Genomic DNA, 18,768 nt, shown 5'->3' with positions numbered 1-18,768 from the left:
CCAAAGAAAAGGACTAGCAACTGAAGTAGCTGTTCTCCTGGCAGCAGCAAAGTGAGGGTGATGTTGCTATCCACTGCTGTTCACAACTGAGGTCTTGTTGCTAAAAAAGCAGGAAAAACTAGTTCTAGAAGAGGAAGCTTTTCTAGAAGAAAAATCTATCTTCTAGAATCAGAGATCCAGAAACAGGAATATCTGGCAGTGTTTTAGCTGCAGAGGGAATCTCTCTGATTTCTGGAGGGGAAAACAAGAAAAGAGATGGGAAATGTCTATAAGCTACACACTGAAGAAGGTAAGAGAAAGGGATGCTGATGTTCTACCTGCAGCAGCACTTGTTAAAAAGAGAACTCTGGTGGTAAACAAACTAATTTCTTCATGACTAATGAGCTAATAGAGAAGAGTAGGGAATGAGGGGGAATTAGAGTTTCAAACATTTCTTGAAATGGCAAAATAGCTGTCTGAATCATTCCCTATTGTCATTTGTTACTCTTCACTGTTGAACATGTGATTCCTGCATCGATAATTCTACAAACAACTCCAAAAGCTGGTTTTTTCTGTGTGAATTCGGCTGATTGGACAAAGCCTAAAAAACCATTTTAAGCCCACTACAATTATTAAAATCTAATATCTGTTTCTACCCATTCTGGAACTGAATAAATAGTTAAATTCATCAGGAAATACAATCCTTCTAATGAATTTGGCCAGCTCTAGCAATTAGTTCTAAATTCACTTCTGTAATAAGAACTATCCCCAAACACATGCTCACTTGTTTATTTCTCAGTAAAGCTATTTCACAGGAAAGAGAGAAGTATTACTAGAAAATAATTCTACTGGGGGAAAAATTAATCTTCCTGAATAGCCTGAGAATAAATGTAAGTAGGATTATATGGAGGATCAACTCAGAAAAATGACATCAAGTTACTGCATATATCTTCTTTCATGCTTACCTGATCTCTTCCCAGTCACATTTGTTTAGCTCACTGACAAACAGCAAATTTTTAGTGCTAGCAGCAACGTAGAGCCTATTCCTTTGTGGAAAATGAGCTGTACCTCGTGCTGTTTCATGAATCATGCGTGGAATTGTCAACTAGTTCTTGTCTCAGAAATGTCAGTGATGTTCAGTGGTGACGTGCAAAAAAGATGCCAAATTGATTTTCAGGCACTGGATTAGGATCTCTTCACTAGCAGCTAAAAATGGTGTGTGGAGTTGAAAACTCAACAATGTTTTCAATATCAGCTTTTTTCAAGAATAAAATGTGAAACTCATATTTAATGCTTATAGCATTTTTTTTCTGCCTGTAACGACAGATTTTCCCTTAATTGCAAAATAGCTAGTGTCTGAGCATAACCATATTTTGAAAAAAAAGAGGAAGTTTGAACAGGAACTGTGAGATCAAGTACAATATTTTATAACTGATGATTGGCAAGCTGACATTCCCAAGTGAGGTCCTGACTGCTGGGTAAATAGTGCTTTCTTCAGGGACTTACAGTGTAGTAGTGCCTAAGCATATATAAACTGCAGTTTATCTTGACAGTCTAGACGGGACTCAAGTAGGCTTTAACTATATTGCCAAGCTTTAGAACAGCTCTGCAAAAGCCAGAGCAGTGATCAGAAACATAAGTAAAACATTTCTGTCCTAAGAACTGACATTCTACTCTTCAGTTTTAAATGTGTCAGGAAATTACATGGTTGCAGCTCAACCTTATAGGAATTTGAGAGAGTAGATAACAAATCTATCTTCATTTTTCCCCAAATAGTATCGTTTCTGTAAGTTAAATGGAATGAAAAATTTCTTTGACTCTTACCCATTATCGTAATTAACGCTAATATAACTTAGGAAAATCTCATCAGGAAGTTACTTCATCAGTTACTGTCACACAGATGGCCATTTTCTCTGTGATCTCCTTCCACTATGCATTATCTGAGGGATAAAGCACATGCTGTAAATCAAGTAAGTGCTTTAGAGGGATCCACACTGTGAAAGACTATGCAGAAAAATTGGAGCAATGTCCTGAAACTCTTCCTAGGCAATATGCTGTCCCACTCCATTAGCCCTAAGCAATAAAACAGGCTCGTGTAAGCCTTGTAAAAAGGATGTGTGGGACAGTGGAGAGCAATAATAGGATTGCCTGGCCTGCAGGTCCAGCAAGGTAGGTCCCAGGCAGGGAGGAGGCATCAGGACCTCCAGGAAGTTTCCTATCAGATTTAGTATTGTTGTTGCTATTATATGGGCGGTTCTTCACTGTTTTGTCTTTCTGCCCCTGCCCTTTCTAAGCCAGGAGCGTTCCCATCTAATCTGAGTTCTTATTACGCTATTTGCAGATGTACACAGTCTAGGAAAGAAAGCTCTAATCAAAGACACTCTTACATGAGAAATTTTCAAAGCATGATAAAATTGCCAAAATAGATGAATGAGAAAAATTGTTGTTATGATTACCGCTGGATTTCAGACAAATAAAAATAACTAACAGACTTACAGTTTGTATCTGCCCCCACAGCTGCAGCCATGTAAAAATCAAGGTAAATAAACTTACACAATGGTTTTGGATAGAGATTCAGTTCCAAAATATGGTAGGTAAGTCTGTTAACCTGTACTATATGTTAGGGGCCGTGTATTTCCATGGAATCCTGTGTTTTCTTAAAAAGTGGATTTCATTACTTCAAATGTAACTGAGGTGAAATACTTCTTCAAATGATCTTTTTTTAATCATATTTGCTCGAATAAGGACAAAAGTTATAAAAAATTAAAAAATTACTAAAATTTTAAGTTGCTGTCTCAAGTCTCAAAAGATCATTTATGTTTTAGACATGATTCTATCTTTATGTCCCATAAATTATTGTGGGAGCACTCTCAATTTGGAAAATAAAGTCACTTTAATTTTCTATATTGGAAGTTCCCAATTTAAAGCTACTTTGTCACAAAATAAGAAGAAAGGAAAACACAAACATCTGTATTAACAGATATTAATTTTTTTTTGTTGAATATTTCCTTTCTTTTATCATTTTGTTCCAGAGTTTTCCCTTTCTTTTTCCAGAAATTGCTTGTGGCTCACTTGAGATCATGGTGCAGCTCAGGGTAGTCTATAGCAGTTTCATTTTCATAGTTTACCTACCTCAGACCCACAGGTTTAATTCACATTGTGGGGGAAAAAGTTTTAGGAAGTAATATAGGAAATATGAAGTATAATATAATAAAGGCAGTATATGGTAAGGGGTCAGAGTGGTGCAGGACTAGGAAGAGGTGTTATACTGTCAGGGAGGGCAAGTCAGCCAGATGGAGACTTTCAAGGGTCAGATGGGGATCCCAAGCCTTGCAGATCTGGGCTGCTTTGCAGGCATTTCTACATCACATGTACCGTGAAATTCTGGCTTAATTAATCAAAAAGCCAGATGAGACCATATGAGAAAAAAAGGTATGTGGATCAGTTTTTTATTTCTGGTTCATGAATAAGATGTAGTCAAATTTAAGTTAGCAGAAAAAGCTTATATTTGTGAAACTCAGTTATTTACTGAAGGATATGTTCAAATGATTTTGCAGGTAAACACAAGCTCACTCTGTCTTTACTCTGAACCAGCCAGAGGTGTGCTAACCCCAATCTAGAAGCCATGAAGGTGTGATTATTACAGGATTGTGCTCAGCTAATAAGTAACCTCAGTGTCGTGCTAACCATAGCGACATGCATCAAAATTGCCTGGCTGGCTCTCACTGAGGGCAAAATAACCTGGAGTCTTCCTGCAAAAGATTGTGCAGATGTACCCTCAATCAGGATGTTGTTTTTTCCTTTTTTTAAAAATTTTTATTCTAGTATCTCATCCAAAAAGTAAATATTATAGAAAAGATTTTTAAAAGATTAAAAATATGTATATACACAAAGTATTATTGTTTTTAACTGGCACACCATGAAATATTTATGTATTATTCCCTGACAATACTAGTCTCTAGTAGTCTTTAGTAAGTTTTAAATGTATTATCTCAATGATCAACTTCCTTATTTTTATTATAATCATATTAATGTTTTATAAAAGGATGACCAAATTTTGTTAGTTCATACTAACCTCCAATGGATATGCAAATTTTGTACTCCTTCCTGAATTTTCTCCAAACTGAAGATGTGAGAGTAGAGCTTGTAAAATCACAATTCAGCAAGGCTCATGTGCTTAGCTAGGTACCTTATATTGCAAGAGTTTATTTTCCATTTTTTTCAGTTCAAATAATAAAGCTCTTAACTGAAAGAGCAATCACAACTGCAAAACTCTTGCCTTATGTTTTGAAAAAAAGCTGTGCATTTCATATGGTTTTACACCAAAGGCACATTTTTTTCTTGTGCATACTTAAAATATTGTTCAATTTTGTTTGGAAGAAGTGGGTTAAACATCTAATTTTCCCTGAATCTGAAAACTGAAGAAATTTTTTAAGGCTAAAGGTTTTCATTGTAGGCATTTCCCGTGGCTCTGTTGATTTTACTGTTCAGGTCATCACAGTTCTTATACGAAGATGAAATGTGTGTCATGTTGAATTAACCCTGGAATATATGTTGAGTATTGCTGTGGCATGTATAGCCCTGTCAACTCTGATTCTTTATAGTAAATATTCATTGTTTCATCTTTACTGTTTTAACCCCTTTGACTAAAATGTAAATAAGTAAAAGCAAGTTTGAAACTATGCTGCATTGTTGCTTATCTCATGCATTCTTAGTAGTAGAGAAGAGTTGTGGAGAAAAACAGAAAAATCATTATATTCAGCTAGACAAGCCTCTCTTCATTTGTGCAGATCACTTATGTTGGGCTCAAAAAACACCTAACTTGATCCAAAACTCAACCTGATCTTATGTGGAAATCTCTTTTGGTTGAGAAACATTTAGGGGAAAAAAGCAATAATAAACAAACAAAGCTAATTTTTGTGCAATTCCTTTTATATATTTGTCTTTAGTTTTGCTTCCGCTAAAATTAGTTGAAAAACTTTTTTTTTTTTAATGGGGCTAGAATGCCTATACGTATACACTGATGGGTCAAAGAACAAAAATTGGAGTGCAAAACAGTAAGACTATTGCTTGTATTGCATCTGCTTAGCATTGTTGAGTTTGATTCTTCTGTGAAGAGCTTAAATGATGCAGGAACAATTTAGGCTTCAGAATTTTTAGGGAAATATGGTCTTTGGAAAACTGTCCTAATTCTGGTAGTTGTGTATGTATTCTGCATAGTTAGTGCACAAATCCCTTGGAGAAACAAAAGGTTATTATAATTGGCTACTTCTGAGTTTTCACTCCATTCTCCTTTTTTTCCAATAGGGTGGAGTGAATGGCTTGACTGGAGAACTGGAATTTGCAGAAAATGGGGGGAATCCCAATGTGCATTTTGAAATTTTGGGGACAAATTATGGAGAAGATCTTGGCAGAGGCATCCGCAAGGTGAGGCTACATATATTCAAACAAGAGACTATTTTTACTGATTTTTTTTTTTTAAAACCTTTCTTGTGTTCCCTGTTTACAGAAGTGTGTTTGGCAGATAACGTGTTGTTGTGTGTCGTTAAGAGGAGTAAGAAATGGGCGAAAAGTCTTGAACTTCTAGTTACCCATCTATTTTATTATTGCAAAGAGGCCATGGAGTAGGTCGCATTGATCAAGCTGTTGTTTGTAATACAGAATGTGTTAAGCTGCTGATCGACTGTCCCAAAAGACCAGTGAAAGCTGTTGTTTTGTAACCCTGGCAACCCATTTCCAAAATAGCAAATTTTACATTGAATTATGCACCCAGCACCCAGATTGACACTTGATACTTACGGTCAAAGTGGGATGCTGCAACTGTTAGATTATCAAAATTCATAGGTACAGAAAGAGAAAATCTGTTGTAACATAGTCAAAATTCCTGTAATGTCTTGTCTTCATGAAATAAGCACACGTTTTTAGTAGAAATTAACTTTTACAGAGTAAGTGTAATGTTATGTATTCAATTGCCAGACACAGTCCAAATACTTGGACATAGATTGAGGAAATGGCATACATCTTGAGCAAAATTACTTTTTCTTGGTATTTCAGTTTTGCTAGTCTGTAAAAATAAATGTAAGTCCTGTGTAAGGAATGGTGGAAGCAGGTCTCTATTTGCAATGTATACCCTTAACTTTGGACAACTGCCCATCTGGGATGGCAAAAGTAGCAAAAATCATATGGTACCTCTTAGGAAAATAAAAGACTAAAAGGCTTTTCCAGGAGCAACTCTCCTTCAAAGACAGACCTCCTGAAAGATAATACCAAGACCTCTTCATTTAGCGTATCAGATTACACTGGTTTTTATATGTGAGGAACCTGAAGTGATTTTCTGAAAGCAAATGAGAGAGAAAGTTATCTTAATATATGTAAACTGGTTCCGTGTGTCAGTGTCACTGTATGATGGAGTACATCATTTGTCTGCATACCTTCTGCAGTAACAGATAAGTGCTCTGAAAGAAGGGAGAGATAAATAAGAAGTTAAAAGTGTCTCTAAACTGCTGAAACTTCTCCGCTTTTCATTGGAATTGTTATTCCGTTCCTGCTGTTTCATCTATTGTCAATACCTTAATGTACACACGTGCCTATAGCTATGTCACCTTGAGCAGAGATCATGACAGATGCTTTGGAAACTAAATGGAACTGGATCTTGTTGATATTTGGAGGTGCACTTTGCAAAGTCTTTGGGCGACCAGAACATTGGATGAGTCCTTATTCCCTCACCTATAAATTCAGTCTGTTTCAACATATTTTGACTTGATTTATTTTCCATGCTATGCATCGAGGAGCTATTTATTCTTTAGAGCAACCAGGTAGCCCTTTTTAAGACAAATCTGTATCTCTTCATTTAATTTAATTGGTTGACTTTGGCTGTTTTTTGACTTCAGGCCTGTCTGGGTGAATGCCAGAATGAAGCATTAAATTGTGTTCTTCCATTTCACAAAAAGATAGAAGAGAGAGACCCACAGAAAGGTCTTGGAAATATAAAAGTACAAAAAGACTCCCTAGCCTTTCTAACTCTTTTCCGATGGTATAATTTAGATTTATAGTGCAAATTTAAACTATGGTGCAGTTTACTTTTAAAGAAGAGATTAACGACCACGGGCACATGTAAGTTGTGCAAAACAATGAGATTGTACAAACAGGCTTTTTGAACTTTCCTTGTTTACCCTTTATCGTAGTTCAAGGACAAAAAGACATTCACTGTCTTTGAAAGGAAATAGATTTGAAGTTGAATAGAGTTTTGCACAGAATACAATTAGACCATGAAACTCAGTGTCACAAGACCCTGTTCAGGAGAAAAGCAAAGTTAAAATGTAAGATACTGAAAATATGTATTTTTTTTATGTTTGCCGAGATGAGCATTTAAAATTAGAGACTATAAGAAAATTTTCCTGTTGAAGGTTGCAATATAAATGTCTATCCTTAGAGTTTTGTGATGTGCTGCAGCTGGTTAAAAAGAAGAAAGTGTCCAGAGCATAACAGATTTAATCTGTTCCAATTTTTTTTTCTAAACAGCATTCAGTGATCCAGAGAAAGCTTTAGAAAGAGTCCTGGTGTAGAGAAAGGAATTTTCTTTAGAAAGAAATTTCTGTATATATTGTGAGAATGCGATAATTGTTCCTGGAAGCATCTTTCAAAAAAAATTCAAAATAATTCCAATTAAATATTGGGTTTTTTACACTAAATTGAATAGTAAAAGGATTTAAAATAAATATGGTACTTATAATCAATGTCACAAAGTTAAAAAAACAAGCTGGGGATCCTAAAACATTTACATCAGAGATAGAGAGGAAAATAAAATTTTAAAGGGAAAATGCCATATGTTGGTTTTACTTTTTTGACAAAAGTTCACATATTTTATCGTTGATTAGGTTTTACTTTACAGTGTATGAGCCACTAGTGTTGGAAGCAAATCACAATAATTACAGGAGTCAGATATATTTTTGTTAGCTACACTAATTAAAGTGCACTTCAGATTTTCATGTATTTAGTGGTCTGACTACAGAACTACCTAACCGTTTTTCTTTCTCAACTCTAGTGGAAGTAGCTGCAATTAGCAGACTGACTGAAATTTCTAAACAAAAGCATCTTCCCTAATTAACATGTTTCCAAGTACTTTTATAGGCAATAATGAAGGGTGAAATAATGACAAAAGCCCCGTTGAAGTCATTGGGACAAGAAGTTCACACCAAGTCAAGTGTGTAAAGAATTTTATTTTTTTTTCCTGAGGAACAATCAATTGATTTTAATTGAAGCAAGTAAAATTTTAAAATGCACTCGAATTTCTCAAGAGTCCAAATTCCACTTGAATTTAGTTCTGTTTGGGTTCCGGTTAATATTCCTAGGACTCAAAAAAGCAAACAAATAAGGAAACACCAAGAATTCATGTTTGTGTGTGTTTTTATTGCCCAAATTAGGCCATGTATCTAGCAGAAACTGTCTGCAAGTCCCCTCCCTCAAATTTCACGTCATACCTGGAAAGCAGCGGAAGCATTCATGTGGAAGTTCATTATGTTGGGGTCCTTCATCTAGTGACAAGTTAGCAAATTCAGGAATGGGATTTGCCCAAAATACAAATATTGTACCGTTACGTCTGTAAATGCTGTCCATCACCTTGCAGACCACGGATCGCTTAGGCTATATGTGTTGCCAGAGTTGGGTGCTTGGAGTAACACAGTCAGAGTGCTGCCAGATACTGATTTTATTGACACCAGTGGTGTTACCATCCCAAAGGAACTGCAGAAAAACTCTCGCTTTTACACATCATGCTGTGGCTTGTGTTTGTGCAGATATAGTTATATTCAGTGGAAGACATGGGTGTATTTCTGACATTTCTCTGTTGGCATTTGTCTGTTGGTATTTGACATTTGAGTACGTATTATTTGACATTTAAATTTCAGTGCAATACTTTTATCTATACTGCTGAAATAAAAGCTGCCATTCCTCTGAATAACCATCCAACAAACAAACAAACGGGAGTTGATAGCTCAGAGGAGTACTGTCTTATATCTTAGTGGTGTAGAAAACAGCACTGCAGAAATAAAGTGGTTTTCATGTTTCTTCCAGTGCTCCATGTAATTCAGAATGGGCTCATGCTCAAAGGCTCTGTGCTACACCTTTTGAAGTTTAGAGGACTTTCTTCCTGTTCCCACGCTGGTTTTCTTACCACGTGTGGACATTTGGAGAACCTGGTGCATTTTACTCTGCCTCCATATCACTGTTAGCATGCACCCGCCTCCTGTGCCTTTCTCTTATCTTCTGAAAATGGTTTGTTGTTTCCTCCCAGTGGGGGAATGAGATGACACACCAGGCTCTTGCATCTCTTCCTGTCTGCACCAGGATATCCGTGTCAAGGCTTTCTTTGCATTCAGGACACCTAGGGATGCCTCGGAGCAAGGATAGAGCCGTGGGCATGCAGGAAAACAGATACCCTAGGTGGGGCACCTGGGTAACCCAGGATGCTTTGAGCCCTCCACATTTGTCCGGTGGGATTGTAGGGCTCTGTCCTAAATGATTTTAATATGATGACCTTAAGGAGGAAATGTTATCTATTTTAATCCGAGGGATATCTGTAGCGCAAAGCATTTCATATGAATGTGACTGAAGGCCTTTGGCCATAATGCCTGACAGTTGCTCCTCTCTCCTGCCACTGCGAATGGCAGGACCTTCCCTGTGGAGTCAATGCATGCAGGTTTTTATTTCACAGATTATTAAGGGTTACGTGGAACATTCTACAGTTGTGTTATTTGTTCAGAGATGGGAAAATTGTATTGCATTTTTTTCTTTTCATTCTAGTAAAATAATTGCTACTTCCACTTCATCTGAAAACAATTGTTGATTACAATAGTGGCAATTGCTTTGTTATCCGGTATATAATTTTTCTTACATTTGCATCACGAAGCAACATATATTCCAAGTGTGTATTTTGATCTTGGGGAAGTTGCTGTCTCTTCTTACAAAGTTAAAACGTATTTTTTGCATCTTTTATCTCTTATTCCCTTTTGCTTCATTAGGTAAAAAGACAAGTTCTACAGCTCTGCTGACACTTAGTAACTAACACTATTTAGTAACCAAGAGCGGACAAAGTATTTTCTTCTTGGTTAGGTTCTTGGTTAGCTACTTGAGGTAAATGATGGGTTCAGCTGTTCCCTTTGTGATCATGATCAAAGGTAGAGCTCTGTAATGTGATTTAAAAAATGTATATATATCAGCACCTGGTACTTTAAGCTGTGATCTGTTTCAGCTGTTTCTAAAGGCTGACATGCAATTTATGATGTGACTGAAAGATATACTTGCAATTTACAGAGACGTGGTGTATTTTCTAGTGAGTTGAAAAGAAATGTTGCTGTGTCTGGCTGCTTTGTCTCTCGCGTTGATAGAAAAGATGGACCTGGCACAGTACTAACGTGATACTCTCTTTAAAGCAACTTTAAATACATAAGCAGCCTCCTAGAAGTGAAATAAACTACTTAGTACTAAAGGTAAAGAGGTAATTAAATACCTTGGTGAACTGGGACCTGCTGTTCCAGTTCAGCACAGTACTTAAATCTGCTGTAAACCTACTGAAGAGCACCATTTCCTTCCTTTATTTAGTGGTATGCAATAGATGAAGATGTGGTGACTGATTCTTTACTTTCTGCCAGCTTCTGCAAATCTTTTGTGAAGTTTCAGTGAAATTTGATTTGGCTGGAAAGTGTTGGGAATTTGCATGTTATCACAATGAAACTAGTGTTAGTAGAGAACTGTGATTTACTTGAAAGTGCACTTCTGTTTAGCTTAAAAGTCAAACTATAAATGCATATTTGAGTCTAATAGAAAATGGAAAAAATGCCTCTATCCCTAATTGCATTCCTGGATTTTAAAAAATTTAAAAGTTTAAAAAATTTCCCTCTCTGCTTTTGAATAAAACATTTTCTTTTAAAATCTGAGACTGCAGAAAGAAAGGCAGACTCATTCAAAGTAATCAATAGTGTACCATTTGGAGAATTTGTCAGGTTTTGGACTTTCTGAATCAGATGAGGGAGGAGGAGGGAAATCTAAATCTTGGTGCTGGATTGTCCACGTGCCTGCCCTGACCCCAGGCTGTTTGTCTGGATGAGTGAGTATTTCAGTGTTCATAACAAGTGCAAAGTAAAGAAGCCAGAGATGGATTCGGTGGCTTGGTGGACACTGCCACAGGAATATGGAAGACCAAGGTTCAAGTCCTTCTAGTGATCATTAATAAATGCAGAGCAGAGCTGCTACTACAGGCAGTGTTATAAGCAACCAGTTCCCCGTGAATTATTCACCTGTGGAGCAGGACATCCACCAGGAATACACGAGAACCAGGATCAGGTTTATGAGCAAAATCACCCAGGACACAAACTCTCAAACTCCAAACTAATGCCCACAAAGCCAAGGCAAACGTAGTGTGATAGAGACATATTATCCCACCTATTTCTCCTTAGAAGCAGCACAGTCAGCCATGTCTGCTGAGCTCCAGTGTGCTCAGGCATTTTGAACATAGCGGGACTTGTTGTAAAACAGTAGGGTGATTTTAGGCTGTAAGACAAGCAGGTGTCCAGATTTCCCAGTCTAGAATAATAAGGTTAAGTGCCTGGGTTAAAATTCAACTCAATTAAGATACAGGTTTATCCAGTTTTCAGCACGCAGATGGATGGCTTTTAGCAGTGACATTTATAGGGCTAGAGGAGGGGGATTTGAACCCCCCCCCCAAAATCTTTCAAGCCTCTGAGTATCTGCAGCACTCTGGAATGAAGAGGGGTTTGCTCCTGCATTGGGAACAGTGGGGAAAAAGGGAAAATGCAGGGTGGCAGGAGGGGAGAGTGCAAGGGGACCCTGGGGAGAAGCATTAATGTCAAACAGAAATTCCCCTTGGGACCTTGGTGCTCTGTAGTATTTCTCTTGGCAATTTTGGCAGGTATTAGTCCATCTCTCTTTTGCTCAGAATTTCCATTCTTGTCAAAACTGATATGAATGTTCTTACTGAAAACTGCTTTCAATGGATTGTGAACTGCCTATTTTGACTGATTGCTTTCGTTAGAGACAGACAAATCTTTTTTATGCGGTTTAAATTATATAGTTTCATGGGTTTTATTCATTTTTGTTCATCGGGATAAGAGGTTACATTTTACCCGTCTCCTGTCGAAAATGCAGTTGTCTTGACAGCAAAGAACAGGAGAAATATTTTCCACTTTCAAAGCTGTGTTTTTAATTTCCTTTAATATCTTGTTATGACAATAGAAACTTGAGAAAGATCAGTCAAAAAATAATAATTGAAAAAAAAAGCTAGGAATTGTATCAGTAACTCCTGTTTTCTGTTGATGCTGCTAGGCAAATGCCTAACCACAGAGGCTCCTGTGTGATTATTCTGTGCTTCAAAATGGGCATAAAAGCAAAGAATGATACAGAACTTTATTCATTTCTTTTTTGCAGCAGAGATTTTTTTTGTCTTGAAAAAATTTGAATAGCAGAAAAAGTGGTGCTTTTTTAATAACTACAGTGGGAAAGAGAATTTGGATTTGAATGTTGGTCAGGTTAATGTAGCATGTGAAACTTGATTTGTATCCATCAGACATTTTTGCTTCATTTCTGGGTTCCTCTCTTGTTCTTGAACTGCTTGCAGTTGGCCACAGGTCAACCAGGCCAAGGGATTATATCACTTTTGTTTTTCCAAACTCGATATTTGCAATTAGTAACCCTTTACAGTTTTCAGTATGATTGGTTGGGCCACTTTTGAAGTACCTTTACTATGGTCATATGGCTTTTTCTTCTGCTTCAGTAGCTGTGAAAGCCTTCCAGTGAACATGGATCTGCAGAACTGGCTGGCAAGTTGTGGTGAATTTTCATCCTCAAATACTTCAGCTGAGCAAATTAGCTTTGTAGCTCACTTCAGAGATCTGAAGTGCTTGGGAACTTTGAAGTGCCTCAAAACTGACATTTTGAATAATGTCAGAAGGAACTGCGTATGATTTAAGAATGGACTTAATGCTTCATTGACCTCTCAGGCGGTAATGCTTCTATGCGATTTTGGAAATCCCATTACTCTTCACCTTTAAGGGAGCACTCAGTGGGTGCTGCTTCAAGAATGTGGTTCATCGTCTTTGAAATTAATAGGATAAAACACTTAGCTCAACTTGGAATTATTTAAGGTGGGGATTCTTAATGAATTATAGGTACCTTTCAGAATTAAAGTTTTCAAAAGTTTTCAGTGCTTGTCTTTTGCTCTTTAGAGTTGGCTTGTTTTTAGTCAAAGCTATCATCTGATGAAAATTGCTTCATTTCACGAATACTTGTAACTGGAACAAACGTACATTTTCCAGTAGTAGGAAGATGTAGTAAGTGCATTTAACCCTCCATTAATCCAAAAGAAGGGGGTGTTGTAGCTAATTTATCACATGAAGAGGGAGATAATAACTATATCCCCAGTAAGTTAAATATCTCCATCCAAATTTGGATGTAAATTGGGTATCCTAGTCAAAAATTAATAGTAATTGGAAAACCATGTAGACAGGAGAGAAGGATGATAAAAAATTGAGCTGCTTCTTTTAACAGGGGGCATGAAGAGATGGTAGTAGGAAATGGGTCATTTATCTTTAGCTTTTGAGGGTGGTGAAGGGTATTGTTCAGTTCTCAGAGTTAAGAGCTCAGTGCACAGCCTTGGAAAGGCTGATGTGTCTAAGGGTTATAACACAGATCTTAGTCCATAACATGTGTAAGGAGATCTACACAGATTTCACAAGATTTGATAAATTGCTTTTTTCTTCAAGAACCACAAGCCAAGACTGACACTCTCAGATGGCCTGCTATGTCCTGCCAACCATGTCTCCCCATGATAATGAATCATAGAATTGTAGAACAGCCCAGGTTGGACTTCAAAGATCATCTGGTCCAACCTTTCAATAAAATGTTTCTAATTTGCAGATTTTGTGAGGGACTTCTCCTTGAAGACTGTGTTGTCTTGTAGACTGATGAATGTTGGATGAGCCCCTATGGTACATCTGAAAGGCCTGGAAGGCTCATATTGATCAAAACTTTACTAGTACAAGTTTTAAAGCAGGCAGAACTGTCATCTTTTGCAGTAAGATCTCTTTGTTCCAAGCTAGCCTATTAGCAGGAAAATAGGAAAACGTGTCTTATTAGACACTGAATATTCATGTATAGCAGAAGTGAAAGCAAGTTGGTTTGTTTTTTGTTTAGTTTTTTTTGGGAGGGGGGGTTGTAATTTTTTTTTTTTTTTTTTTTTTTGGAAAGACTATTTCATTGAGCATGATGCTGAATGATATTTTGTTGACTGTAGTAGGCAGTATTTTCCTGCAGTGGGGTAAGCGGCCCTGATAAGCCCAATGACCTTTGCCTCTGTGGCCATAGAGTATTCAGTGTCACTTTCTACTAAAGCAGGGAGAACCCAAACATTTAATCACTTTAGTCCTCTCTCCACAGGCTGTGGGATCTAGAGGAGCTAGCCAAGTCATAAGCTGATTGGGAAACTGGTAATTGCGCTCAATGAAAATGCAGGGCCTGTGGATTTCCACTGAGAGCACCCTTTATATATCATCTGTATATCTATCTATCTATCTCTCTCTCTCTCTCCATAATATCTACCACCCTCAGCCTCCACAGCCATGGGAGTAGATTTACAGTGGGCAGGAATGTGAAAACATCCATGAAGCTGCTAAAGGCTCCCAAATTCATCAGAAGGACGTAAGCATCTGTAGGCAAGTGTCAGAAAGAGTTATGTTAGCAAAGAGTCAAGAATCAGTTGTCCCCTGGTGAGAGGGGGGTGGTGCCCACTGGGGAGAACGGCTTCAGTCGATGGGGAGTCTCGTGTTTGGGTTTAACAGAAAATGCATGTGGGTACGGTGGTTAGCTAAAGAGAAAGAGGAGAAATGATGCGTCGAACTGTGGAAATTGCTTTCCGCTGTTGTTAGCACAGCACAGCTGAAAGTACAGTAAATCGTTGTTTGTTCCGGTGTTTTTAAGACAGATAAGAAACTAATAGAGATATTTGAGAAGACAGAGAAGCGTCTCTGTGATTTCAACTTGGATGCTGTATCATTGTTTATAATGTAGTTTCCGGCTAAATAATTCAGCTTATGTATTTCAAAGTGTGGCAGAGTTTACTATGCATAAATCATCATTTGTAAAGTAAAAGTTTTTAATTACTTTTTCTTATCTGCCAAAAGAACTTTAGAAGTCGAAGTGATATTTCATTTTGTGTCAATATTGCATTTATGGCAATGCTGAGATATGTTTCCCATAAAGTGGTTATTGCTGTATCCTGCAATTAAAAGAACCTTAAAAGTGATTTCCAGAGATAAAAAGTTACTTCTGTGTAATTGGTAAGGGCCACCTCCTTGCACCTTTTGAGTTCTTTACAAATGATAAAGACGAGGATGATGAAACTTTTGATGACTTCATAATATTTATAGTTCTTTCATAGTGTTGAAAGATTTTTATGATTCAGCTTTAAAATTACAGTGCTCAGATTTTTGCCTGTTCTAAAGTGATGACATAATGCCTTAATCAAAGGGTAAGTTACAATAAAAATTAATAATAAATACTCTTGTCATGGTGTATTCCTGCTTTAAAATGCACAGCAGAAGTAATAGAAAGAGTGATATGTATTAAGTCTCAAATACTTTACATTTTCATCTCGGTAAAGAGAATGAATTTAATTTGTTAGAACCACTTTTTCTGAAAAATAAAGCTTTTCAGGAAATTGTAAGCATTAACAAGGTTTTGAAACTCTTTAGGCTAGAAGTAAGTGGGGGGAAATACTATGTTTTAAGGAATTTGGTAAGGTGTGTCTGGCACATGTGGGAGAAGTCTGTTAGAAAATAGTCTCATCTTTACTTCCAATCCTACTTCTCCCCATTTCTCAAAACCTGTGAAACTTATTATGGCCATTTCTATCTCAAGTATAGCAGTAGATAGAATATTTTTCATGTGTAAACAGAAAAGGATAGGATGGGATAAATTGCAGAAGGGCTTCTATTGAAATTTTAGCTCAAATTAACTTCAATTTTGGTCATGTATGTAAAATATTTTATGACTTGGTTTAGAAAAATGTAGCGTAATGTATCGAAACTGGTATGTTTGATTTAAAAAAAAAAGAAGTTGATAACATTTCGATTTAAACTAATGACTTACTAGCTATAAGTAATAACTTGTAATGTATTTACAGGCAGCAGAAACATATATTGAGAATAAAGTGCATGAAATGCAATGAAATGGTGTGTCCCTTAAACCCCTGGAAATAAAGCCCCTTGTTTTTTCATGGACTTACCCGACGTTTCTATCTAGGAGAGATGGATAAAGAAGCCAAAGCAAAACCAGAGATTAGGAGCCAAGCCATGGCTAGAGCAAGAAATAAGGGTTGTTTTGCTATGGCTGAGCCATTTGCTGTTTCACAAGTGATCCCAGTGTTATTGCAGATGTTGCCAGAGTTCTCTCTTCTCTATTACTGCCACACTCCGCTCTCCCATGCTAATCATGCTACCCTTTATGTGTATTATCTTTGGCAGTTTTGTGTGCTTCCAATTCATTTACCTGCTGCTTTGCTTCTTTGTATTTCTTCCATCTCGTCTTTGCTTCCTCATTGTGTCCCTTGAAGCTCAGATCTAGTCTCATCTTTGCTGCATTTTCCTGATCTGTGCTGAACCAGGCTGCTTCTACACCTTATCTAGTCATAAAGCTATTAGTCTGAAATGATGGATCTGTTTATTTTTTTTTTAAATGCACTTTTATAATAATTAATGTACTTATAGCTCATAAAAATCTGGTTTAAAGTATGCATTCTAATGGAGTGCCTTAATAATGAGCCATTGGTGTTTTATATGGATATTTTCATGCAATGTGCAGTTTGTATGCACCTCTGCTGATTTTGCATTATAACTTGATTGTTTTTAAAAATAATAGAATTCTATTTTAAAGCCGTGCTTTGCATCAGTTTGGCTCTAGAATGTTTCAGTACTCTAAACTTATTAGTATTCTGAATTAGTACTCAGGTACTCTTAGCTCTCTAAATTTATTAACTACTGATAAAATGTGTGATTTCCCCATTGAACATGCATGTCTGAGATCTCATTAGTCAGTTTATTTTAAGCTCTGTATTATATTACTTGAGACAAATATTTGACGTAAACATACGAAGTAAGAAAATAAATATTTTAGGTAAGATCTAGTTACATAGCATATATCCATGATTAAACCACACTTATCACTCACTGGAACAGTGTCAATTAATGCAATTTTGTTAAAATATTTATTAACTACTTAAAGGGAGTATCAGTCCCACTCATGCCACAGCGGTTAAACAGTTTTATATACTCTTTTTCCTTGTATCCATTCCTGTCTTCATTAAGAGTTATCTTCATCTTCCTATTCATCTTTGCTCTGCAGCAGCTACCTTGCCTTGCAATCCCTGGCCCAGCTATGCAGGCCTGCTGCTAGGTGTATGTTTCTTGCTGCTTCATTCATTTTTTTCCCTCAAATTACAAGTTCTGCTTCTGACGTTGAAGACTGCGTGAGCCTACTTTGTCTTGCAAAGCGCATCACAAGTAAAGTTGCATTAGCAAAGAATAACGTCTTGCTGCAGGCAATGGCATAAAATGCATGAAAGGTTCGTTTGCACACTGGAAAAACCTGCTCAGAAAAGGTTACAGGAGGGGTAGTCCAAGCTTTGAGTTAGAGAGGGGGTCTAGCTCACTGTCAGAGTGGTTTTGTTCACACAGTGGATTTTAGCTAGTGATGGGGCTCAGTGGGTGTAATTCCATGGAGTTTATTCCAGGACAGGGCTACAACCTGGAAAACGAAGTGCCACGTGGATGGATTTTTATGTTATCTCTGTAACAGTCTGTTGCAGAGGAAGGAACAGATAAGGTGGACTTTCTGTTCTACAATGGTAATGATATATGGAAATATTTTATCCAAAAGCCCATTCTATGGTACTTGGATAGTCAGCGTGTCTGGTTGCTAGCAGAAAGATTTTAAAGTACAGCCTTTTGGTCAGCATCGACTAAGGTAAATTGTATTTCCCCAATATGTTGTGACCCGTTTGCTCACAAATTACCTTTTCAAATATGTTTGAAAGACTAGAATAATTCACCGCTAGTTTGGTCTACAGTAAAGTTATAATGAGTCTCTTGATACGCTTGATTCTGGATAGTTAAATTGATTTCTCTGTTTGGCCTTGGGGCATGTTGTACGCTGAACAGCATGTGGAAGTCATTGTCCTCTCTCACTACTAACTTTACTGCTGAAGACCTTACACCCTGCTTGCTTCTAGCTTTGCCACTTACTGTGTCTGCAGGAAAGCAAACGTGACAAGACCAACTAAGTGATGGATATCTTCCCACATGAGAATACAATCTTTATGTCGCTTTGTGACTGTAGGCCACCGACAGATTGCATTAAACAGGGATTGATGCACTGAATACAAATGTTTTTAACATCCCTAGATATTGAAGCATTTCTGTTCAGTCCAAAGGGAAGTGAATTTCCCATCAAACTGATTTCATGGCAAAGATTTTCATGCTGCTTTTACAATTTGGGGGGGATGAGGACAAACAGGATAGGAAACTTTAATAAGAAATTCTGATCTTCTTTTTCTGATATTGTACCACATTCCCATTTGTTTAATGTGTTCCGTATGTAACATCATACCCCACATTTATTACTGATCGATTCCTCCGAATTCTTTCTGGTTCCAGTTGTATATTCCTTCTAAGTTTTATTAGGTTCTTTTCTAACAGCTTTGTAGCATCTAAATTGTCAGTCAGT

At 37.1% G+C, this 18,768-nt stretch overlaps 1 protein-coding gene across 1 annotated transcript in view; it reads left to right on the top strand.

Annotated features, from left to right (window-relative positions):
* GRID2 (glutamate receptor, ionotropic, delta 2) overlaps positions 1 to 18,768 on the top strand; it is a 749,749-nt gene that overhangs the window by 526,232 nt on the left and 204,749 nt on the right. The window contains 1 exon segment of the mRNA XM_009329760.1: positions 5,287 to 5,406. Coding sequence (XP_009328035.1) covers positions 5,287 to 5,406 — 120 coding nt within the window.

This window comes from Pygoscelis adeliae, unplaced genomic scaffold, assembly GCF_000699105.1.
Source record: "Pygoscelis adeliae isolate BGI_AS28 unplaced genomic scaffold, ASM69910v1 Scaffold67, whole genome shotgun sequence".
In the NCBI taxonomy this organism is placed as follows: Eukaryota; Metazoa; Chordata; class Aves; order Sphenisciformes; family Spheniscidae; genus Pygoscelis; species Pygoscelis adeliae.
The sequence above is the reverse complement of the archived record's forward strand: the minus strand, read 5'-3'. Positions and strand labels throughout refer to the sequence as shown.